General features: G+C 31.0%; 2 protein-coding genes across 2 annotated transcripts; one reads left to right on the top strand and one right to left on the bottom strand.

The window, feature by feature from the left end:
* The first annotated feature begins 293 nt into the window (after positions 1-293).
* Positions 294-18,299, top strand: LOC148614797 (WD repeat and coiled-coil-containing protein-like). The gene is made up of 16 exons (XM_088589172.1): positions 294-453; positions 1,615-1,732; positions 4,649-4,812; positions 5,322-5,436; positions 6,079-6,151; positions 6,757-6,824; positions 7,406-7,518; positions 8,602-8,696; positions 9,874-9,993; positions 11,020-11,127; positions 12,274-12,448; positions 13,567-14,141; positions 14,645-14,691; positions 15,192-15,244; positions 15,761-15,892; positions 17,729-18,299. The coding sequence occupies exons 1-16, from the start codon at positions 399-401 to the stop codon at positions 17,836-17,838; spliced, it is 2,121 nt and encodes a 706-aa protein (XP_088445298.1). The 5' UTR covers positions 294-398; the 3' UTR covers positions 17,839-18,299.
* Positions 18,300-18,998: 699 nt separating this feature from the next.
* Positions 18,999-25,470, bottom strand: LOC148614796 (tRNA-splicing ligase complex subunit ASW-like). The gene is made up of 4 exons (XM_088589171.1): positions 25,321-25,470; positions 23,170-23,369; positions 22,062-22,539; positions 18,999-21,179 (listed from the first exon to the last, which is right to left on the bottom strand). The coding sequence occupies exons 1-4, from the start codon at positions 25,417-25,419 to the stop codon at positions 21,114-21,116; spliced, it is 843 nt and encodes a 280-aa protein (XP_088445297.1). The 5' UTR covers positions 25,420-25,470; the 3' UTR covers positions 18,999-21,113.
* Positions 25,471-25,951: the final 481 nt, after the last annotated feature.

Below are 25,951 nucleotides of genomic sequence, written 5' to 3'. Positions count from 1 at the left end.
TCTTTGAAACCATTCATGCTGAGGACATCTTGTCTTAAAAATTCCAAAATTCATTTTATGAAACTTCGAAATATTTATAACACTTTTAACTCCATTTTTACACCCTTGCAAACTAAGTTTGCAAAATTTGGAAACAAACATTTTTTTTTCAAAAAAAATTTATAAGCTACCCCTCCCCAGAAAATCAGAGATATATCCAAATATTTTTTAAAGTATTTTTTAAATTGTTATCTAGGTTATCTTTTCATTGTTATCCCCCTTTGTTCATTTTGAAATTTCCCACCAAAACTCTTCTTCCAGGAGGTAGATACAGTGGCTGAACCAAAACATTACTGTAACATGTGAACTTGTGAACAGGGAAATATTGCAGTGTATTAATGTTTTAATCAAGAAATAAGATGGATTTAGGGAGAATAAATGTTAGAGGACAGAATGAAAACCTGTTATGGCAAGGTATTAGAATGACAATGTTAATATCTTTAATGCTGTTCAAAGTAAAGGCAAATTTAAGTTTAAATAGGTTTTAAAAATCTTCAATAACTGGCAGGTGTTGTTCCAGGTATTTAGGTAGGGGGAGATGCTGACAGCTTATTTCTGAACCAAGTGTGATATGTAGAAGTTAAGATCATTATTAAAAGAACTAATTTTCCCACTCCTTAATTAGTACATTCTATACCTGTTTTACTGTGTTTTTGTTTTTGTTTTTTGATGATATAAACCTTGAAAAAATTAATCTGAGGGAATGAAAACAATATTGTAGGTCCTTCTGAAATGGTCCTGACTCACTCTATTTTTTGGAGGTTGGGTGTATGTTGAGGTTCTTCATCATAATTATTTGCAATTGAAAGCTTGTATCTACATTCAGTGTTTTGAAAGGATGCACTTGTATACAGTTTAATCCTTCAAAGTAGTTGCACACCCAACTTAATTTTCTCTATGAATTTCAAATATTTTAAGAAAAAGAGAGTGCACTTGCACCCATGGCACCCCCCTCTGGTTACAGCCATGACATTGTTAGTTCTAGGCTAGAAAAAATGTATTGATTTAACTATTGAGCTATGATTTTATACACCCTTCTTTTGATTAATGTCAGATTTATATACACCTGTCTGTCCATCTGCCAAGAATTTATAATAAAATGGTACAGAGTTTTATCGACTTAATGCATTGTTCATCCCCATCATGCACTTATTTGTTAGTACCTTAAACTTCAGGGGGCTTCCACGTGCATGGACACATTTTTTGTTCTTTTTTAGTAAGGAACAAAATCAATTTACATGAAAAAAGTTATATTTTTTTATATTCAACTATTTTTTCTCTATATTGTCTACTGTGATAATACTTAAATTTGTGGATTAGGGAAGAAACACAAGTTTGAGGATTCTTAAACTCATGGTTTTGAGGTTTTCAGTATAGACATCATTGGGATTTTCCTTTTCGTTGGAAACCAAATTCCATGGTTTGGCCTACCCACGAAAACCATGAAAATTGGTACCCCATGAACTATAGTACTGTCTTTGTTAGACTAATAATACAATTAAGCAATTTTTAAATCATGTTTGTACAATGTATGCATAAAGTACAAATTGTTTGTCTACTCTGTTTATATTATAGCTATTCACCCACAACATGGTTTTGTATGGACCAATGGTAAAAGTATTTTGTTAGAGAGGATACATATCCACAATGATCAAGTGGAAAACAATGAACCACTTAAACTTGGAGAATTTCAGTAAGTGTATTTACTTTAAGTGCATACACGTATATTTTTATACAAAAAGAAAATTAGAAATGATAAATATATATATATATATATCTTTTATTCACAATATTGTATGATATCATTAATGTTAGAGATATAGGGGAGGACATGAGATAATGGCCAAAGAATCCTTGAAAACATTTCCTTCATGTATCACATTGTGTAATTAATTTTATCAGTAGTACAGATTACCTAAACTGCAGCATAGAATATTTCTGTTTTTATGGCCCCATAGTGATCATCCTGTCTGTCTATCCTTCTGTTCCCAGTCCAAATATCCAACTCCTCTGAAATCACTGAATGGAATTTAAATTATTTTTTTTACAAAGTCCTTATCATATGATGCTATTTTTGTGCATCCTATTTTTTTCTCCATCTGAGTGACTTTTGGGGTTTCCTATTACATTGTAGTTCATTGTGGGGGAGGGCAGGGTATCACCTATTAAGCTTTGCTCAATTTTTTCTAGTTTTACTTCTAGGAATAATTTTACATAATCAAGTGAGATACATTTTGTGAAAATATGGTTTTGCTGTATTTAATGCTAATATGATGTAAACATAAAAAGGATGCCAGATGTTGTTAGTATACTTTTATAGATGAAATATCTAGATAATATTGCAAATATAGATTGAAATAAAGAGGAAATACATGTAGATACTTGTATAAAATTATACTAAAATCTAGTATGTGATGTGTCAAAATAACAAAATTTTGAAATAAAAAACACTTTCTTGTTCTCTCTGTGTTTTGGCTCTTCTGTTTTCTACAAACATTTCAGAACACTAGAATCCAATAAAATTCTAGCAATGATTCTGTCAGTTATGTACAGGAATTGCACCTCTGCTGTAGTTTATTGGGCTTTTTTTTTTTTTAAATTTTGATACACAGCATGCATATTTGTTCTCAGTCTCCAGAGGTTTTTTTACCTCCAGAATTGACTCTGTGCCCCAAAAATTTCTTGGTTATCTATATCTTTTAAATATAGTTAGATGGTACCATAATGGCTAGGCACCATTTTCTGGATCTGTTAAATCATTTTCATTGCAAAACCCCATGATCTTTTTGGAGGACTACCATTGCTGTCAATGCAAGCTAAAAGATGTCTCTTTTGGTTAAGCATTCAAAATGCATGTGATTAGATAATTTTTATGTTCAAATAGATATTCACCAGTTGTCTTGTCATACTTTAGTCAATAATTCTCCATGAAATGTTAAATAACAATTAAACAATCTCATATTAGCTGATGTTTAATTTTCTTCTAAATTTTCATTTACTTATTACGATATAGTTTGTCTGTGTGTATGAAACACTCTTATATGATTCATATTGAACATATAGATAGCAGTATTATAGCCCTTTATATTGTTTTAGGAGATACAATCTATTTCCTGATCATAGGATGTAGTGTAACATCCTGAAAACTTATGGTTTTTTATGTTGTGGTATCATTATCCTTTTGATAAAATTGACACACGCATATAGTATGTACAGTTTTTTTTATCAATCAATAAACCCACCGCTAGTGCAGTTATAAAAGAATTGGGATTTTCTTTTTTTTAATCATTGATTTTTGAGACATACATGTAACATATCATTATCACATATTTAGTTGGGTTCTCAAATTCACATATAGGTCAACAATATTAAAGAAAGTATGAATTTAAAGTGTTTTTTATACCCAGCCACATGAAGTGGCAAGGTGTTGTGATACCCTCAGAAAAAATTGCATGTCCGTCCGACCTTTTTCCATCTATTTATCTGTCAGTCTCCCATTTGTTTCCAGATGAGAACTTGAGAATATATCATTTTTTTTAAACTTTGCACGGTTGTTTAATACCATAAATATAGGATAAGTTCTGTTTTCAGCAATTTTTTAGTATGGTCATTTGAACATTTTGCAATCTCCCTTTTTCTACCTTCATGTGGCGGTGTATCACTTTTAAGTATTGTTCTGCCTAAAAACCAGGTAGAGTGTGATTCATCATATCTTAAGATAATCAATGAAACTGTATAAATACATTTGTTAGGTCCTAAAACAACTCTTCCTATGTTCATGTCCTTGGATCTGCTACTTATTGTGAAATATGTTTGACTGGTTATAGTGTACAAATTCTGGCGTGAAGTTTTCCTGTACTTTTTCTGTAGTAGAACATAACCAAAATATAAGGGTTAATATCTCCAGTGGTCAGCTTTCATTTGTACTTTTATTTTTGAATACAGTTTCTATGAGGCCTATTAAAGGATTTTAAATAAAAAAATATTTAAGATCTCCTATATATCTTGAAATAATTTTTGACAGGTTATGGTGTAAAAATTCTGGTGGGAAATTTTCCTGTACCATTTCTGTAGTAGAACCAAATTTTTATAAACTTTAATTAACTCCAGTGAACTACTTTTATTTGAACTTATATTTCCAAATACAGTTTCTGTGGGCCTACTTAAGGATTTTTAATAAAAAAATATTTGGGAACAAGAAATGCATGAATCACCCTTTATAAGCTCCAGTCTGGTTTTTAGGCAGAGCTGTACTAAATATACCATTAATGCCCTATTGTTGTCTTATTCACTCAGTTGTAATAAAGGATAACTGTCCTACAAATGGCAATAACTCTGCATTCACAAATATAGAGTTGTTTTGGGTTAAGTATACTGTCAAACTTGTCCTAGTAAACAACCTGCATAAATGACAACAACTAAAATACCCCAATGTAGTGCATTCTATGAAAAATTTAACTACATGTACATACAAAGACCGCCTGTCTTGTTTGACCATGAATTGGCTCTCTGTTGAAGGGTCATAGTTCATAAGTGAATCTGTTTGTTTAAATCACATTCTGGTAATGCTCTACAAGTGTGAAAAAAGTAATGTTGGACTTTTTTGTAGGCATTCAGTACTATCTGTACACTGGAGCAGTAATGTTGGAGAAACTATGTGTTATCTGAGTGTTGTACACGGTGAACATGTGTCTATATGGAAAGTCAGTGGATTGGTACCTAAACTCAGCTTTAAACAAGTTAGAAAACTGAATGTGCAACCTATACCACAAGGTATTTGTGTATTAATTATGATTACAACCTTTAAGCTACTTTAACTCTTAGTGATACCAGGTTGAGTTTTTGTTCCCACAGTGAAGCTGTAATGGTAATGGTATTGGTCCATCTGTTTATCAACAGCTCCTTGTAGATAGGTCCCCTCTGAAACTGCTGCATTGATTACTTACATATATTGTACATTGCATGATGCACTGTTATGAAGTGTAGATGTGCATACTACACCACCATTTTGATTCTACAAATTTTGTAGGAGTTACGCATTTAGGCAGCTTCAAGTCAAGTCAGGAGTAAGAACACTTAAGACTTACTAAAAGTCTTTCTCTAGCTCTAAGAAATAATTCAATCATGTTTATAGTTCTTACTGATAATACTTCATTTTGATATTTGTGAAAAGGTAAATCTCTCAAAGCAACACTTTTCATAGAAAGACATCACTTTTAAAAAAATATTTTGAGCAGGTAAATTTTATGGCTTACACTACGATGTTTTTATTTGAATTTTAGGTTGTTTGTGGAATCCAGGAAGAGATATTTTATGTGTATTATCTAAACAGCAATGTAGTTTCTTCTACAGCCATACAGAAAATAAGGGAAGCTTAGCATTCCCTCCGATTGAAAGGTAAAAAGTTGTCATAAATTCCTACAAATCAAAGGAGACTGCTTTTGTAAACTTTACAGTTATCAGCACATCTCAATCATTTGTCAAGATTTTTCAACAATTTCACATCTAGGTTGGATATTTAGTTCATATGTTTAACACGACTGGTTTCCGATTTTCTGACAACTTTATTGGTTGAAGTTCCCTCAAATTTTAGTATAGTTACTTGACAGACTTTTGAAATTTATCATCATCTTGATAATAAAATGTTGGTGAATTAGAATTAAAAGTTTTGAATTTATAAAATGATTAAAGAAATGAAATGCAATGAACTATAAATTTTATTTGTTTCATGCAAAGTTCAGATATTGTTTGTACAAACTTTATACACTTGCCTCTAACAGTTTTGATGGACAGATATTTTGTTGACATAGATTGGTCATACATTTTTGTATTAATACCAATATTAGAGATTCACAGTCCACCCGTCAACATGTTTTACCATTACTCAAAAAATGTCTTTTTTTTGGGGGGGGGGTACACAGTTTGTCTTCATTGATGTAGCTCTTTTTCATTTTTTTGTGTTTTCTGGTTTTAATACAGAAAAAAAGGGGGAACAGTCATATGTCTTTATTTTATCACCTTATATACTGTACATTTTAGTGGCAAAATCAAGTGTGGAACTTGGACAAAAGATGGCAATAAACTGGTGATATCTCATGAAGCTAACTTAATGGTAACATTTTATGTCAGAAAAATGTGGCAGAATTATAATATGTTAATCAGAACATGTACTACTGTCCAGGCAATACATTGATACATCAGGATCTCTCAAGTATTATGAAATAATAGAATTATATTTGAACAATTGTTAAATACTGTTTGATCTAGTTATTTGTACTACTATTCTTCTCTGATATCAGAGTGGAAAATTGTACTAGTACTTGACCCTTAAACATGATGTCACCAAACATTTTTTTAATTGAAGCTTAACCCACTGCTACTTCTACTAGGTAAGAGTTAAAAAAGCTGTTCCTCAAATCTCCAACCATGGCACTATGTCAGGAATTAGCTTGCCAGCCAGCCTCTAGCATTGCTGGAGTAACATCTACTACAACTTAAAGATTCTGGAAGTCTATTCCTCCATTCTCCAACCATGGCACCATGTCAGAAAAAAGCTTGCTGGTCAACCTCTAGCAGTGCTTGAGTACCCATTTGGTTCTACCTAGGAGTCTGGAAGTCTGTTTCTCCACACTCCAACCATGGCATCATGTTAAAAAATAGTTTGCTGTAGCAATGCTGTTATTAACATCTTGATTTAATTTTTCTTCTCAATTGTAGGTTTACACATGGTCAAACATAAATGAATCAGTAAATGATTATTCTGCAGTTCTATGGAAGATACCAAGGTAAGAAGGGAAAAATAAACAAATACGCATGTAGGTTTGTCATATGGAAAAATCCATTCCATCTGGGCCATTGATTGGCTTCTTGTGCAACTTCAGGGAAGCATATTTTTTACCAATAATTCTACAGCCACTTGGCCAGCCATGACATACCATTGACTAGTTATGAATTATTAATTGAAGGACCAACATACTCCTTTTAATTTTGTACTGATAGCCACCTGAAACATTCTAGCCTTTGATTTGGCAATTATTGAAGTTCAACTCAAATAACGTAAATTCATTTGATAAGTAATATGAAATAATCTTCATGATTAATATGACATACGGTATAGCAGATTATTTTGGTTTGTGTAAAATTTGGCAATTTTGATGCAAAAAAGTATGCCAGAAATTTTGGTGATTCTAATTTTGGCTGATTTTGCTAAGTTGTGCTCTAAGTATGTAAGCTCAGAATAAAATTTTCTTGGAATTTATTTTGGCGTTTTTAGACAGACCGCTATAAGCACCCTGCAAATATTTCCTGCTATAGGGTATTTTATGTCATGTGAAATTTTAATACATGCAATGTTCTTATTTTGCAGTCTTTCAGGATGTGTAAATTCTGTTATTCCTCTGTCAGACTCAATAGTTTTATGTGCTGCAGAACTTCCTCTTGAGAGTTTGTGTAAAGTAAAGGACAGCTTTATAGTACCAGGTAAAAGTCTTATGTTTATATAATTTGTTGTTTCTTTGGACAAGATAAATGTATGAGTAGTGGTTATGGACAGTTTTTGTGTAAAAGAATGAATAACATTATTGATATCTATGTACAGATGTATGATAATGTCATAAATACATTTGAGTATCAAATATTATTGCAGTGCTAATCTGGATTTCATAAGTTTATTATCTTGTTTCCTCAGTGTAGGAAGCAAAATTAAATTTAAGTTTGCATTTTCAAAGCTGTAGAAAACTTTAATATGCTTATTTGTTTATTTATTAACACCAGGTACATAAAATACATTTTTTGTATAAATATCATAGAATCTTTTCAAGGGAAGGCATTCTTATTCAAGAATTTTACATATTCTCATCTCTACATAAACTGCTTGACAGATTTCGATGAAACTTTATATGAGGGTTAGGCATTGCATGTGAATGTGCATAGAGAAAGATATTTATTATCTGTCATAATAATTTAATATTTATAATCTTATTAGCAGACCTGAACTAGTTCAGGCATTTTACAAGAAGATTTGGTAGTCTGTATAGATGTGCATGGAGGAATGTAAATACTTTTAGAAGTCTGCAAGGCAAAAGGTGTTATTTATTTAAGTCCAAGTGATGTCTGGGTATTTTTTCGTGAGCTCGCTTACCATATTTCTAGTTAAGATCCTGTTTGTTTGTTTTTTTTTGTTGCTCAGTTTAATATAACAAATTGTGTTCTGACTATTTTTGTGATTTTGTATGTGGGTTACCATCAACAGTGACCAGATATTTTTCCCATCTCATGATTTATAATTAATTCTTCTGTATAGCAATTTCCTAAGAATCTGTGAGGGGAAACAAAAAAAAAGTTAATTGTAGAGCAGCCAAAGAATTAGAGATATGTCCATAAATTACACTGAAACTAAATGTTGTATTACAAGTAGATCTATCGATAAATATCATGTTTAAAGCTAATTGACAAGTCACTAATGAAGAGATTAATCATGCACTGGATCTCCATATTGTAACAGTGCTATAATGTTCTATGGCAGTTCTGCTTTTGCTAAAACTTTTATTTATTTCTATCTAGAATTAGAAGGACTAAAAGAACATGAACAGGGGGAGATAATTTCTCCTAAGAAGTCAATAACAGATACTTTGCTCAACTTACCAAGAAATCCACAGGTATAAAGGAGTGTCAGATTGTTTCTCTATTTCCTAAAGAGAATGTAAATATATTTTGTGAATATTTTTTTTCAGTTTATCAAATACTGGTAATTAGCCAGAAAGTGATAAACATTAGTTAAAAAAAAACAGGTTAAACAGTATATCATGATAGACCCACTAGTACTAACAGTACTTTCTTTGACTTTGTAGACCTTTAAGTGTCCTTTCTACTTAGTTTACACCACATATCAACTTTCCTTGGGGATGTAGTTTTTAGCTAGATCATATGTTGTATTTGGTACAGAGGTGATTCTTCTTGTGCTCAGTCATTAGCATGAATACCTTACTTTCATGTTTTAATTGCAATTATATTGACATCAGAAAAGAAACAGCATTACAAAATGAAGTGGGTTCACCACATTTATGATCAGTGATATTGTTTGCTTTAAATTATCTCCGCAATAAGGCAGTTTCCCATGATGAAAGTTGTACAAAATATGACTCAGTAATAATCCAAAATATGATAGATTATTTCCCAATTGGTTCTCAAAGGATAGGATATGGTTTTTCTGTTCAAAATTACACTTATTCAGTCTATTTGACTTGTCTTTTTCTTGACAATCTTTATGAAATTAATGAGTTTAACTACAAATTCAATGTTTTGTATGGGTATTCTGAATTTCCAATTCCAGTTTAAAAAAAAATGATGCATATTTTCCCACCTGAAAAAGGATGAGGTTGTTTTGAAAAAGACCATTTTATGTATGTATTTCTTGACATCTGAGAACTGAGAACTGAAAAATATTTAAGATCAGATCAAGTTTCTCCAATTCCTGAAAAATATAGACTCAAATTGAAAATTGACTTAATTAAAGATGGGCATGCTTTTAGGCCTGAAAAACATTCAGTTTTACTTTCGCCCTTCTTTCTCTGAATTTATTGTCAGCTAGAAGTTAAAAAAAAATTAAGTGGGTATGAATTAAAAATATGGTATGCAATGTTTACAAGATTGTTGTACTGAGTTCACTCTTTAGTTACTGTTAAAAAAACATCCTGATTACCCATCAGACAATTTGAGGGACATCCATGTTCCTACTGTTAGATTTTCTGTTTGTATTTGAGCTTGCTCAAAAGTATAATAATGGAAATCCAAAGAAATGGAACTATTCTGACGAAACATTTCTTTTTTTTGTAGGATGAAATAGAATCTTCTACCCAGTTGATTACCGTAGACCTTAGTAATGTCAAGTGTCCAAATCAAGTGTCAGTAACTGGTGTAAAAGGTGTACTGTGCCCTGAACTGTTACTTTATTTGGTATGTTGGTCGTGTTTTCTCACTTTTTTCTGACTAGTGATCTATAGTTACAGTTATATAGCTAAAATTACAGTGATTTGTTAAAGAATATTTTGATATACTTGTGGCAAACCTCAGCAGCTAGATATTTATCTGTTGTAATACAAATGTATTGATGTAATGCAATTTATTTTAAGGTAGATAGTACCATAGGTTTTCCAAGTTTTTCTTAGAGGTGATGTTAGATGAGCAAATTTAAGAATTTAGAAACATAAATGATTTAATTTGATATCAAAATGATTGAGCCTTGATATTAGCAATTTTGTAAAATATTTTATACAGATTATAAGGAGAATTTCCATACTTCTCAATCAATTACAATAAACTGGTGTATAGAATTCCTTATAATTTTTTTTTTTAAATTTTGGATTGTAAAAGGAAAATAATCGGTCAACTCACTTTGTCTTTTTTATACATGCATAAAAAAGATAAATTTCCAATTACATTCACATTTCTATAAAACATTTTTGCAACAGTTATCTCCCCCTACAAATAATTTGAAATTAGAGTAATTTTTCTGCCACTTACATATATAAAACAAAATAAAGATAAGGGTTCCATTTCATAATGAACATGATTTTATCAATGAAGTTACATTTTTCTTTTCAAACTTGCAAGATACCTGGAAAAGATTCTCCACTAAATATCTTAAGTAATATAATTGAAATTTCAATAGAAATGAAAACAAAAGTTAATTAAGCATATATAATAATAAAAAAACTATCTGATGTGAAAAATAAAATCTGATTTTAATGTTTAGACATTTAAATTTCTCCACATTTATTGGATAGATATGAAACTGAAAGAAAACCCCAAAAAAATTGATTTAGTCATAAATTCCAGTATGATTGATTGTTTTCTGTGTGAAAATGATAGGTAAGTTAGAGGGGCTTCAGTGTCCTCCGGCCACATATCAAAAACCCCACAAATTGCACCAGTTATAATGAATGAAATAAAAATAGTTTTCCAGTGATGATTTTATTTCAGCCAAACAGTCAATGTGTAGTAGTGGGCAGCAACACACAAAGTTTATTGCAAGTATTTGCCTTTGAGGATGGCAATGTTTCCTCAAACTTGATCAAAACTACAGAAATTGTAAGTTTTACAACAGAGTGATTACAGTAATCTAGATATACCAATCAGAGTGATTACATTAATCTAGATATACCAATCAGAGTGATTACATTAATCTAGATATACCAATTACATATGCAGAAATACCACTAGATATGATGAGAAGTAAATACACAACCTACGAATGCCAGTTAAATAAAATAACCTTATTTAGTAGACATATTTCACAAAGTCAGAGTCTTAAAACTAAAGAAGATTATTACAAAGGCATTCAGTTTATTATGAATCGTAATTGTTTATTTAGAATATACATGTACATTAATTCATGGTTTCAAATATTTAAGGTTTTGCAAAATTGTGATGCTATGACTTTTTAATTTGTTTATCATGTACTGGTGATTTGTATAAATTCCTGTGTTCTTCACTTGCTGGTTATGTTAAGCTTGGCAAACTGGCCTGATAGAGAAAACTATCTAGCCAGTTAGCAATTGACATGTCTTTACTATTGCAGATGATCTATTTTAAATGAAACAAAAAATAGTAATTATGAATTTTTTTCTTAACAATTACATTCACTGCGGATTCATGTAATGAATTTTAATGAATAATATCTGGAATTCAATGTCAACAAATAAAAACATTTTTCTCATTTACTTGTTCATTTTAAAGGTTCTATTTAGCAATATTTTGAGACTAAAAATTATTTATATGCTGTGAAAGTACTTTTGTTTGTAGGGTACCAATTTTCCTGGTTTTTGTGGGAAGGCCAAATCACGAAATTTGGTTCCCAATGATAAGGAGATTTACTTTCATGTGTATACTGAAAATATCAAAAACACTAATTAAAGAATCCACAAACTTGTGTTTCTTCCCTAATCCATGAAAATTGGTTCCACGAAATTAAAGTACTTTCACAGTATTATTAATAAAGTTCAAATAGAAGCAATAGATATCAATCAGATTGTGTTTTTGATATAGGCTTCATTGCTGTTGAATACATAACAAAATGATTTTTATAGAGACAATCTATGTAAACATTATGTCTGAAATTTTATATGTTGTTTTAGCACCAAAAAAAAATTATGAAAGTTTGCACCCTATGAATATTAATACCAGGCAATTCCCACTATACTAAATAAATCAAAATTCCTTAAATTTGTATTGTAGAAACTGGACAAACAGGAAAGACCAAAAGGAATCTCACAGTTATTACCTCCCCGTATAAAACAGAATGGTATACTGGTTACAGTTGGTAAAAGAGCTAGCTCAGATTCTGCCTTTCTGTCTTCTAGATCAGGGTCTGCTATGGAAATCAAGCTGAAGTTTTATCCATTTGTCATTGGTACAATACTGTTTAAAATCATAACTGAAATATGTTTAAACTTCAGGTTTATTTTAAACCTATGTGTTTTTGGTCTATCATCCTAGAAGGTCCACATACTGAAATGAGTGCATTCAATTTTAATTCAGTGAATAAATACATAAAAACAAAAAGCAAAAACAGCAAAAATAATTTAACATTGGTCTCCCAAGTTTTCTCTGCTACTGGTCTAGATATAAGAGATATATATAGAGAATAGATATGGTGAATATGTCAAAGAGACATCAACCCCATGGGGATGAAAAATGTCACCTCAAGACCACCCATGGGTCTTCAATGAAGGACGATGAAATCCTCACACCACTGAACAGGCTGCAGCTGGCTCCAAAAGAACATTATACACAAGTACAGTAAAATAGTTGCCACTATGTACTCCAGTAACGTAAAGTAATTTGAAAGTGAAAATGAAATATGACATACAGAGGCCAGAAATTCCTAACTTGGGACAGGTGCAAAAAAAAAATGTGGCAGTGCTATAAAGGTACTTTGGCCTGATTCACAGTCCTCCCCTTTTAAAACTGACCTCGGTCGAAATAATATTACACAATTAAAAGTACATGAAAATAAAATAAAGTCTGAGTCCTTTGTTAAAACATTAAAACACATTACCAACTTTTGAAAGAGTAATCAAGGGAACCAAGGTTATAGCGGTAATTGAAAAAATGTAATCCAGGGACAAAAACCAGACATGGAAAACAGACATACACAATAAAGAACATAAAGTAACTAAAATCATACATACAAAGTAACAAAAGCAAATGAGCAACTCGGACTCCGCTAAACACTGGGAGCATGGACCAGGTGCATTGGTAGGGTAAGTGTCCTCTGCTTTTCTAGAAACACCCGCCGAGTTGCTAATAAAAAGTCAAGTTTGGGGTAGGAAAATGAGGAAAGGAAAACTATGACCTGTTGAATAAATCGGTTTTCATGGTGCAGATGGATACACCATAACGATCCACGAAAAATTTCTTTAACTTTGAATCATAATGTGTTTAGTATACCCCTCCACCCTGCCCAAAGTGAAACTTATTTAGATTGTTAATTCCTAAATAACTCCCCTGTATCCATTTTTCTTGTAGATGAACAAAATCTTAAAAGTTCCATCAAAGATATCAAAGAGACTAGAATAAGTCCTATCTCAGAAATGACCAAAGATAGCAAAAATGGAATAGTCAAGCTGAATGGACATTGTCAAGAAAATGGTTCTAGTGAAACTACAAAACACAATTACAATCAAGATTTATCAGTGAAAAGACAAGAAACTGTCACTGAAATGAGAGACTTTTCAGAATCAGACTCTTCTGAATCTTCACCTAGAGACATAGTTATTGGACATCTGAGTGGACAAGACAGAAAACCTTTGATTGAAGACCTGTCAGGACAGTCTGAAGGTGACATTGAAATAGAAAAAACAGACTTTTCACAAAAGCCACCATGCTTTCAGAACAATTTAGAACAGGCTTTCCGGGATTCAATAGAAGATCATGTAATTAAGTCTAATGAAGAAAACTTAGAATCAAAAGTTCAGGTTATTGCTAAATCACATGACCTTGATGATTCAGCAGTATCCATGGCAACATCTGGAATTTCAATGACAACATTTATTCCAAATGAAACCAAAGTTGAAAAAATGCAGTTAGATATTGATAAACTGGTATGTAGATTTCAGTGGTGGTTAAGAGTTTTAAAAATCTCTTGGTATGTAAACTGAAAAATATGAAATTTGTCTTTTGACAATGAAGTTCAGAATTTACAGAGGTATGGAAACCAGTTTTACTTGTCAGGCATTTGGAATACTTAACCAATCTAAATAAGGACAATTTTGTATATGTATTATCTAACAAAATCTATGTACATTCACAAAATACATGTAGTTCGTACAAAAATGCATTACATTACTTGATAATTTGCATAAATGTATGTTGGGGCAATTAATTTGTTAATATATGTAGTCTGTGATACAGTTAAGTGTTAATTATAGAAAAAAATGTACTTTAAGTACTTTCATTAATGGTACACAAAACTGTATAACAAGCTATTATTACACTTTGGTAATGACTTCAACTAGGAAATTAAAAGTTAAAAGTATTTTTTTAAGATCATATATAGTAATTTTATAGTGGAGTACCTTAATCTCATATGGTACAAATATTTCAGAATCACAGAATTGATGAACTTAAACTGAGAGTCCAGCACCTTACAGAGTGAGTATTGTTTCTTTAAAAGCTTAAATTGAGAAGCCAGCTTAATTATACACATTATTTTTTGGGGAATACCCGGTAGTTGGCAAACATGTTGTGCACAAAGGAAGATAATTGCTAAGGGTGATAATCTTAAATAAACATGATTTATGCCAATTTGAAGTGGGGTATTCTTTTTTTTAAGCTTGCTCACCTTATTTCTATAAATAAACTTAATACAAGTATTATGAAAGACATATATTGTGTTAAAGCTTTTTAAACATTTTAAGCTGTATTAATTAAAAATCCATATTTTTACCACTGCTGCATGAGTTATAACTGTACATTTTTTTTTCATTTTTTATGTAATAGTTGTATTTTCACTATATTGCACTGATTTTTTAGCATTATTTCCTCAAAATACTTCTTGTTTATATTACTGTGTTCTGTGGAACAAGTATTTTTTCATTTGGTATCAATGAGTTGTACACTTAATATCAGAAAATTTCCTTAATACATTTTAGCCTAATAAAAGAATCAACAATCATAACAAAATACCAGTGCCAAGATAAACCAGGTAGGTGTTACTAAATCAGAAACCATTTGATATAGTTTTTATGGTTAAGGCAGCAACCATTTTATATAGTTCTGCTAGGGTTAAATCTCTATATGAATTATGGACTATTCTTTTTGAAATTTTATCCTAGCCAAAGATAAAAATAAAATAGTTGCTGCCTTAGTAAAAACTGGTACGATACTTCTTGTTATGTCCAATGTAGTAGGCAAGATTAGAATGATAATACATATCAAAGAGACAGCAGCAATTGTTTTGGAAGCACCACTTTGGTTATTGTACAAAACATGGAGCTGGATTATTATGGAAACTAAAACTAGCAATGTAGACTTTATAATTTTTTTTATAACTTATGATCTATATACATGTATTATTATTTATTATAGTGCAGTCTGAGTTTACATTTTGTTACATTAATATATTCTACATTGTCAGCCAGCCTTCAAAGGCTTATGAAGCACTTTCTTTTAAATTTTAAATTACATACTTCAATACAATCAATTCATTTGCAATGTACAGAAAAAGTCCAGTTAGAGTGCAGGGTAGCTGGGATGGAGACTAAACAGAAAAGTTTCCTGCTTGATAATGGAAGACTTCAATATGATACTGTTAAAAGAGCATTTGATCTTGACACCTTGGAAATATTTATTGGTTAGTATGGTAATTACTTAAAGTATCATTCCTGCCAACTTCAAAAAAGTGCTGTAGTTGTCATCATCCTTTGTCCTATAGTGGATCATGACAAGTGAGATGTCTGTAGCCTGATCATGTATTCTTTAATTAACTAGAGCAGTTATATAGTCAGCAAATGATGTTGATCACTTCCTTTGTCCTAGACAAGGTCAATGTGAACTAAAAGCCACTTGTTTATGTTTAACACGTTTCTAAAAATAGCATGTTATGTTGATTTCGTGAGTGACATTTACTATGACATAAAGCAAAATTTTGTTCCATGGTGGGTCATTTTGCTGAGATGATGAAAGTAGTGGATAAAAATAGTCAATCAATACTAATAATGGGTGAAAAGTCATTTTGGTGGTTGTTTCTGCCCAAATGTGTCAGTTGGCAGGTTCGAACTATATGTTTGTATAAGATTTAGTATATTGTACATATTTTACAACTGATGTAAACTGCTATATTCAGAACTACCAATAAGTACATATAAACATTTAAATTTCACGATTTTTTGGTCATGTCAGTACTGACAATGCATTGAAGATTCTTATGGCTAAGTAAAAATACGTATTTATTTGATCATGAAGTGAGTAAGGACATACATGAAATATTCCTATGAAAAAATACAGATGCAGTGTTTACTAAAGCATAGGACAAGATTATTTCAACAAAATAAATGGTTAAAGGAAATTGTTTTTTTTTTTTTTCATTTTTTTTTTTAAAACCAATCATGGTAACTCCATTTAATTATTGTTTTACCACTGGCTGGCGATTTAATTATTGTTTTACCACTGGCTGGCCATTAAAGTCACATTATTTTAAATATCAGTATAAATTACCAGCTTATGGTAAAACATTGATAAAATGGAACTTCTGTGATTTATTTCGATTCTAATAGAATTATTTTTCTACATATATTTGAAAAGAGGCAGAGTATGTGTTGCACCTCGGGTCCTGTTTTGGAGCAAATCTGTTGTGATGTCAGTAGTGTGTCAGGTTAAATTTATCTATGATGTTGGAAATAAGTCTACAATGTTGGTCATATGTTTATCACTGTTTTATCATGGCTGTGGTTTAAAGAGCTTTGTAACATGTCATATTAGACTAAATAGTAATAAAAAAGTTAAATAAAAATGGTTAAAAAATGATCAAGAATTGACACTATCAGTTGTTTGGAATGTTTTCGATAATATGGATCATAAAAATAAAACAAAGTTTTATGTGATAATTATGATAAATATGTTTCTGGTATATGACATCTATAAATATATAATTCATTATGTTAATGATCCTGTTCATTGTACATGTTATTTTGCTGAACATAAAGATTTTCCTTCGGTAATGAGTGCTAAAATTATTTCTCAAGTCAAAATGGAAAAATTAAGAGTTTTAGCGAGCATGATAAAATCTTCATTTTACGATAGGGATTGGAGAATCAAGAATGTTTGAAGGAAAACTGATTTCTCCCATGAAATTTGTTTAAAATTATAAAAAAAAAATTTAAAAGGACACGCAACTTCGTACAGAAATTTAATCACCACTGGGTGGTTAAAAAGTCACATACATTTTTAGTAACTGGCTTAGAGCGGAAGAAATGACTATAACTGTGCAAAAACAAATAAAAAACCATGTGTTTGTATGGACATAAACAAATAAGCTTATTGATAAAGACACAGTTTTCTGTTACTAAAATAGCACTTTTATTTGTTTTCATGTATTGAGATAAGTCAAATTGAGTTCAAATGTTAGAAATATGCTCAAGTGTCAAATAATTATTCTAATATAAAACGTATGAATTTTAATATATTGTAGATGAGGAACCTTGTGTAGTTAGTAGTAACATTGATGGATACATTCCAATTAGATTTAAACCGGCATCAACTATTCTGATTACTGGGAAGACAGTGAAGGAAAATCAATAAGGGGAGATAAATCTGCATGTATCAGTTACAGAAAGGTCTGCTTCAGGGTTTTTCCTTAATAAACCTTTAACAATGTGTATGGTTTTATATATTTCTGTGATTTTTTTTCTATTAGTTATGTAAAATAAATGTGGGTTGGAAACTTTAATCTTGCTTATACTTGAAATCTTATGTTTAGTAGCAGTTTCTCATGCATTTTAGATCTGAATACTTAATACCAAATGTGTTCATGTCAGTACTGTTTCTTTTTAATGACTTGTTTAATTTGTTAGTTTTTTTTTTTTATTGTAAATGTATATTTAGAATCCAGCATTTAATTGATGATGTGTGATGTGATTGTTAACTTGAGCTGAAATGTGATACATTTCTTAATGAATGATACTTGAGAAGCATATTATGTAAGCTTGATTGTTGTTTCTTACATTCCAATGCTTTTAATAAAGGATTTTATATAAAACTGTTATGTGACTTACCTTCAATAATTATTCCATTTCAAGATTAAGCCATTCCAAGTTAATGTCTTACTTCATAGGCCTTTTTTTCATGGAAGGCATTTATTTTTTCCTGGTTATTGCCCCAAAAAGACAATTACATTGTTTATAGACAGAAAAAAATGATATTAAAGGAGGATTTTTGTTTTTATTTTATTGATAAGGCCATAACAGTTGGTAAAGAGGCACCCTAAAATGTGATGATATAGAGGTCCTGAGAACCAAGGAATAAACAATTGGCTCTTCAAAGGTGACCCAAGTAATTCTATCATCCTTGTAAAGACACTAAAATAAATACACTTTAATGAATTTAACCATAATAGGTAATTTGCCATTTGGAAACCTATCTTTTCAAAACAGTTGTTGAAAGGTCGAAGTTGCAATGTCTTTTTCAAAACAGTAACTCGAGAATGTGCAAACCAGAACTTGGTCCATTGATTAAATAAAATTAAAATGCAGTCTTGTTTATCTCTGCAGCAGTCAACAACTCTAACTTAAAAGGAGATACTGAACTCCGCAGGTGCTTATGTCAAAAAACAGTAAATGTAGAGGATTTAAAAGTTTTACAAAGACAATGACTAAATGATGAAAATAGATCCTCCAGTCTCAGTGATCTAAAATAAAACTGACGAAATCAACAGCCCCATTTTATTTTAAATAACTAACAAAACAAGTTGAACCTTTATTTAAATATAGCTTTAAATATTCCAACAAAATTTATCTAACAATTGCATTCACTCTGACAGACACTACATACATTATTTCTATGAAACAATCGGCTTACAACATTTAACATGTTTCAATCTTGTGGTAAATAAAAACATGACAATACCATTGTATTACTGTAAATAAATTGTATATAAAATGAAATATTCTGACCAGAAGTTAATTGCTTTATATTATAAATTCTTCCAGCAAATAAACATTTCATAAGTGAAAATTTTCATGTGGAGAAGATTTTTGAAAGAAATAACATTAAAAATAGCAAAAATCGTTGAAAAAGGGCAATAACTCCAACATGGCTTAACGGATTAAAACCAAAATTTTGCCAGAGATAGATCTCATCATGCTGAACACTTTTACCCCCATGTCTGAATTTAGCTAAACCTAAGACAGTTTTTTTCTAACTCTCTTCCAACACTAACAAATAAAACAGTAAGCAATAACTAAGTAAAATGCTTTGCAGGGCACAGCTTGACACAAGTACAGAGGTCAAACCCTGAACAGTTTGGGCAAGTATGGACACATCAATTCACCTTAAGTTATTATACAGACATAAGGAAAATAAAAAGCCCCTTTTTGGTCCTGTATTCCTACAAGGATCAAGTCTAAACCCAAACTTCTTTTGGAGGAATGGCACCTTGCAATACAATTTTGAAGAGATTCCTTAACCAATAATCAAGGTATTGTCTGAACATCAGGAAAACGAATGTTTCCAGCCCCTTATTTCTGAAAATTTAAATTATTTATCCCCAACATCAATCCAAGTCTGACCATTGTAGTCCAGAATATTGTAGAACAATATCACAGACTTTCCCATGCATTTACTAAAGTTTATATATAGTAAAATTCTATTAAATGCTTGTTTTAAGCCCTTTTTTGGTCCCACTTCTAAAATTGTTTGGTCCATAACCACCAAATTCAATACCAACCTTTCTTTTGCAGTTTGGAACCGTTAAAATATAAAGATGAACCATCTAATACACAAATTATTATACAAAAAACAAGTGTCTATGGATGATAACAGTGCCATACCAATATACGACTGCAAAAAATAGCGGTTGTATAAAAAGTAAGCTAGATTTTTCTGGCCTTCCCTTGCATAGTCAGCTCCTACATTTAGCATTTCAGAGATCCAAACAAAACACATAAAATGCACTATGAACATATCAATTTTTAGACTGCCATATTAATTTCAACCTGAGCCTTCCAATTCTGCATCAGATCAAAGAAATTTAATACACGTTTCAACACATTGGACAGTGGAACACAAGAGGGTATCTAAATCTTATCTTCAACGCAGGAAAAATTGCAACATAAATCTTCTTATATTTAGACCAACATGAAAATTGTATGAAAAACTATTGAAAAAAAAAAAATTCAATAAAAACATTTAGTTATACGTGTCTTTAATGACAGTAAAATCATATTATCATAAGACAGGTGGTCTTTATACAAAGGTTGATTTTAAATAGAATTCATTACAAAATTAATTTATTCCTGGTCTTTTAAGACAGGGTTATCACAGACTGCAAGTGGTTGATCAGACATGTTTGACAGTACACAAATGCACACAAAAAAAATTGTCAATGTCAATGTATTTTACATGTGAATAATAACATATTACTGGTTCCCAATATATGTTTCCATTACGTATGAAAATATATGTTGCATTTTTTCATGTGTAATGAGACCAAAATATGTCTGTCTGTGGTTACATCTCTTTTAAAATTCAGGTTTGTCCTCTCTCCATTTTAAATATACATTGTACTGTTTAAAAGTTTTCATTTAATTATGATAGTGGCATATCAAATACAAAATGTATACAAAAAAACATGATTGTTGGAGTTAAACTCAATAACAAAGTTCAGTAATTGATTTCTGAGCTCGTTTGATTTTGATGACTTTGGGCATTTCCTGACAACTTACAGCAGAGTAAATTGGATTTTGTGAACTATGGTCATAGCAAAAAAATAGGTTTGGTTGGATAACTGTGTGCCGACATCTCATTTTGGCCTCACAGAGAAATATTTTTCTCTCTTTCTCCATGAAGTCATCATTTTATCACGGCCAGAAGATCTTTTTAAGCTTGGCCTTTTTCTTTGGAGAATCATTGCCTTCAGTTTCAGTCTGCAAACATAAGACAAGTTTATGAATAAAATATATACTGTGAAAGTACTATTGTTCGTGGGGTACCAATATTTGTGTTTTTCATGGGTAGGTCAAACCACAAAATTTGGTGCCAAACGCAGAGTAGATTCCTATTGATGTGTATACTGAGAACTTCAAAACCACGAATTCAAGAATCGAAGAACATGTGTTTCTTCACTGATTCAAGAAAATTGGTATCCACAAATTAAAGTACTTTCACAGTAAGTGATTTTTCTTCATTGTGTATACTATAAAGCACTGTATTATCAACTCTGTAAATATGGTTAGACACCTATGTTGGCAAAGTTATATCATGCAATAGTTTTGTCCACAATAAAATACAATGCACAACTAATAATTATTTTTACTTCTTAACATGATATGGTTTTGAAACTAGCCCACAAAAAGATGAATCAGAAAACAAAGTAAACAGTAATTACATAGTAAAATAAGAACAGTACAAAAATACTTCATAAAAAGAAAGAGTTCTGCAACTAAGTTTAAGAAATTTCTGTATACATGTATACAATCTGAAATCAGTGTGCTTAATCTTCAAACTGTATGTTGTTATGTCTTCATAAGATGCAAACTATAATTTTGTTTTTCTTACCAGTACATGTAAGAGGAAGAGGTGTTCCTATCCTATTACTGTAACTATCAGGTAATATTTGAATTATGAATGTATTTTTACAGCTTCACGTGTCTTTTATGTTTGCCTTTAAGGGCAAGTTATTTAAAATTGTTCAATTTGTCCTATTAATTTTTTACTGAAGTTCAATTATTAAAACCAAACAGCCTCAATAAATACTACAATATATTTTGTTTTGCCCTACATAACCTCATGCCTTCATTGCAACTTACCACTGAAGCTCCAGGATTTGTTTCAGAATGTTTCTTTCCTGATTTTTCACTAATGCCCTCAGTCTTCCCTCCAATATGTTTATTAATTAGATTAACAGTAGTCTGAAAATTAGTAACTTTGTTTGGAGATGTTGGTGAATTCATGTTTAGTTTCTTTGATGCATCAGATGGACTCTTCTGACCTGAATTCAGTTTAATTTTCTTTGGTTTCACACTGTTTGTTTCCATAGAGTTTTCTGATGAACTTGAATTTAACGTAATTTTAACAATATTCCTCCTTACAGTATCTGAGTTTTGGGTTTCTTTATTATCACTATTTAGATAAGTATCGGCTAATTGACCTGATAAGCTTTGTACCGGTTTTGTTTTAGAAGTCAAGAAAATTTTCTTTTTTGAGAAATCAATACAGGAAGGAGGAGGTTTAATCCTGTCCCCAGTGCCAGTTGAAATGTTGAAAGATGAAACAAGCCCTGATTTTCTAAAAAAAGAAAAAAAGACTATAACAGTAATGTTATTCTGATTTGTGTGTCTGCATTATTCTCTTCAAGCATTTAAGCTCCAATTGAAAAAAAAGATGTTTAAATATTACATTGATGCCCGATATACCAGTAATTTTCATTTGTTTATTTTTGTAACTTTCAAAGAAAATAACTATTAAATGACATGTATAATGCTTTGAGAAATATTCTTCTGAATCAAATTTAAGAGAAGCTGATCCAACAGGTGTATCTTGATATTACTGTGGATTATGAAGAAAATTCATTTCATAAGTCACTAATATTTGTACAGTCTATGAAGATTTAACCCCAGTCATATGATTGAAATGCACACTTAATAACTTGTGTAATGTAACATTTTCAAGTGTGCACAAAGAAACAGAGCAAATTTGAAAATTAAGATAAAGTATTAGTCACTCTTTAATATAGTAATCAGGGCCTAATCTTGATATACTGAAGACAAGGAGAAGTTAACATTGTGATAGGTGTTTTATCCTATCAGAAAACATTTAACTTCTGGAAACATATTCGAAATTACTGACTTCCTTACTGTTCTATAGTTAAGAATGAACAGTTGCTTCATTACACAATAGTGAATGGAACAAACTTACTTCAAAGGAGGTTCAGAATCATCACTTTTATCTCTTTCAATCTTTCTTTTCTTAGCCATAATGATTTGTTTCTTGGTCATCTCTCTACCTCTACGATTCATCCTATACTTTCTTTGAGGAAGTGGTAGAACATAACTGTAATACAGTTCTATCAGTCCTTCCTTAGACAAAGATTTCAAGTCTTCATTTTGAATGTATCTCTAAAAATATTAATTACATGTACATATTAATATGTAAATTAAAGATAAACTTATTCTAAAACATTTTCTGCAAACCAGTCATAAATAATCAGCCTTCACTGATAGCCTCTTTTAGTCCTAAGCCACTGACAAATTAAATTTTATAATATGCAAGTAGGGAAAAGTTCTATTCAAAAGTTGGCCTTCAAAGTAATAGTAGATTTAATATAAGTTAAGTGTATTGATTTGTAAATTGACACAAAGGCCTGCACACAACAATTAGTATTAGTCTTCTGACTCATCTTGAAAATTATAGAATAAATTGCACATGTAAAGTATTACAGATAACAAGATAGTGACTAGCTTTTTATTGATTATAATCAGCATTCCCACTCTTTTCATGACAAGTAAATTGATGTTATTTTAACTTTGTAAACAACAGCTAAAGAAAACTGCAAACAAATACAATAGAAGTTGTGATTTTACTTGTTATGTAGCATTCTGGATATGAAACAAAAAAAAAGCAATGCCCCTGAACTACACATGATATAAGTACCATGCATTTACAAAAAAATCTTGTAGATCTATGATAGTAACTTTGTCGGTATCAGTGTGTAACAGCTGATGTCCCCACACATGTATTATAATGTCCCTTACCAAAAATAGGACATATATGGAAAATTGAAAATATCGTAACAACAAACCATGAACCTTTATGGAACACTAAATTTACCAAGTAAACCTATTTCTTATTTTAGGAATGTCTTACAAATAACAAAATCTTTTGATCCTGCACACATACATATATCCATTTTTGGATAAAAATCCTACAAAATTACAAAGATGTATCTCCAAATTGTTGGAGATAGCAGGACAAGTCATGACCCCTATAGAATTACTGCTCCGACCAAATATTTCTACTTTTTTTAGAATATCTGAAAAAATCAAAATCCTTTGGCTATGCACTTCTCCATGAATGAACAAGCTTGCTCTTAAACATATAAAAATCTTCCTAAAAATTCATCATACTGATACTTGAGAACCTTTTCTCAAAGCAAAACACTACCTCACAACCTACTGAATTAAGCTCTTGAAATAGAAAAATGCCACCTAGACAAAACATTTCAAAGACATCTATGTTAGTTGATTAGAACATTCAACTAAAATGTACTCTGAAGTTTTCACAAAAGCTACATGTACGTCTGGTTGAAGGGATTATAATAAAATCGCTGAACATGGAAATTTTGAAACGATAATTTTTTTAATATTTGGAATGTCCTTTGCAGGCTCCTAGTGATGAAAATAACCTACAATGTAATCAAACTAGGCAAAAATAATAAATGATAAATGATTTGAACTTGATATTGATCAAAATGGAACCTAGTAAATCATGCAACTTAAGGCCAGTGGCTTCTTAATATGTGTATAAAGCATATATAAGTTTTTTAAGTTTTAGCTGGATCACTTTTGAAGAGGACATACAGCCTGATAAGTCATGTATCCCTAGTATCGGACAGACTGGGGTAAATAAATTTAGCAATATGTTCCCTTCTGCTAAGTCACAGTGATATTAATTTTTCCTTTCAATAGTCATAGCTTTTAATCTGTCTTCTTTGCCTTTTGTCAACCTCTTACAGGTACCATTTGCATTTTTTATTATCCAAACTATAATCTTCATCGAGGTGGCAATATGTATTTACCATGTAATTCTTCCTGTTTCACTTACATTTATGTACTTATTTACCATGTAATTCTTCCTGTTTCACTTACATTTATGTACTAACAGGACTAAGGCCTTGTTTGATATTGAGTGACAAATTATGATGTATTCCCAAAATTAATGAAATAAATAAGAGTAAAACTGTAGGGCGATCTAGCCATGTTGCTTAAAATTGCATCATTCGTTCAGTAAGAGTTACTGTTTTTATTAAATTTGATGGGAGGTCCATCACTGCTAAAATCATGTACATACTTGTTCAAGAATTGATATAAGTTCTGTAACTGACATGAGCTCCGGATAAAGCAAATTAAAAGAAGGTTCTGTCTCTTGATCTTCCACGCTGTCCTCCATGTTTATATGCGTCTGACGTTATCCAGTCCGCTAAGGGTAAAGCCCATGCACACCCGAATGAAACTAGTAAAATATAGCTGAAAACCGTCAATAAATTTGAAAATATATAAGGCAGACATCAACGTTGGTGAAGGTTTTTTTTTAAGTATATTTGTTATTATAAGGGTGTTCTATGTGTTAAAACTGACTAATTTTTTTTTCTGAATCCAGGATTTCGGGTTGGGAGAGAGCATAAATAAACGGCCAAGTGAAGCAACATTTTTTAGGGGTAGCAATCTAAATTTCATGCACAAAGTTCCTCAATTTTAGCAGGGATGTATGCCGGGTCCATCACCTATGAATCCACCATCAAATCATAGTGTCTATTTACATTCTCATAGATCTGCAACAAATTAGGGAGCATGCAGCCATAAATATGACCAAAGCCTTTGATTTTTTTTATTGATTGTTAATATCAGGAACTACCATTACTGGTCATACCTTTCTTATTTGAAATTTGACCTTAGGTTGATAGATCCATAGCTCAGCTAAA

Source organism: Perna viridis, chromosome 6 (assembly GCF_037379345.1).
Source record: "Perna viridis isolate PV_CMFRI_1.1 ecotype Kerala chromosome 6, ASM3737934v1, whole genome shotgun sequence".
In the NCBI taxonomy this organism is placed as follows: domain Eukaryota; kingdom Metazoa; phylum Mollusca; class Bivalvia; order Mytilida; family Mytilidae; genus Perna; species Perna viridis.
Note: the sequence above shows the minus strand (reverse complement) of the source record. Positions and strands in the feature narration are given on the sequence as shown.

Bases quoted from the DNA above. Each gene is read 5' to 3' on its own strand.
- LOC148614797 (XM_088589172.1), top strand. From the start codon at position 399: ATGGATTTAGGGAGAATAAATGTTAGAGGACAGAATGAAAACCTGTTA. The intron at 11,128-12,273 runs GTAAGTTTTACA...TTTGTATTGTAG, and splicing joins TGATCAAAACTACAGAAATT to AAACTGGACAAACAGGAAAG. The intron at 15,893-17,728 runs GTTAGTATGGTA...AATATATTGTAG, and splicing joins CACCTTGGAAATATTTATTG to ATGAGGAACCTTGTGTAGTT.
- LOC148614796 (XM_088589171.1), bottom strand. From the start codon at position 25,419: ATGGAGGACAGCGTGGAAGATCAAGAGACAGAACCTTCTTTTAATTTG. The intron at 23,370-25,320 runs GTATGTACATGA...TAATATTTTTAG, and splicing joins TTATATCAATTCTTGAACAA to AGATACATTCAAAATGAAGA. The intron at 22,540-23,169 runs GTAAGTTTGTTC...TTCTTTTTTTAG, and splicing joins GATTCTGAACCTCCTTTGAA to AAAATCAGGGCTTGTTTCAT.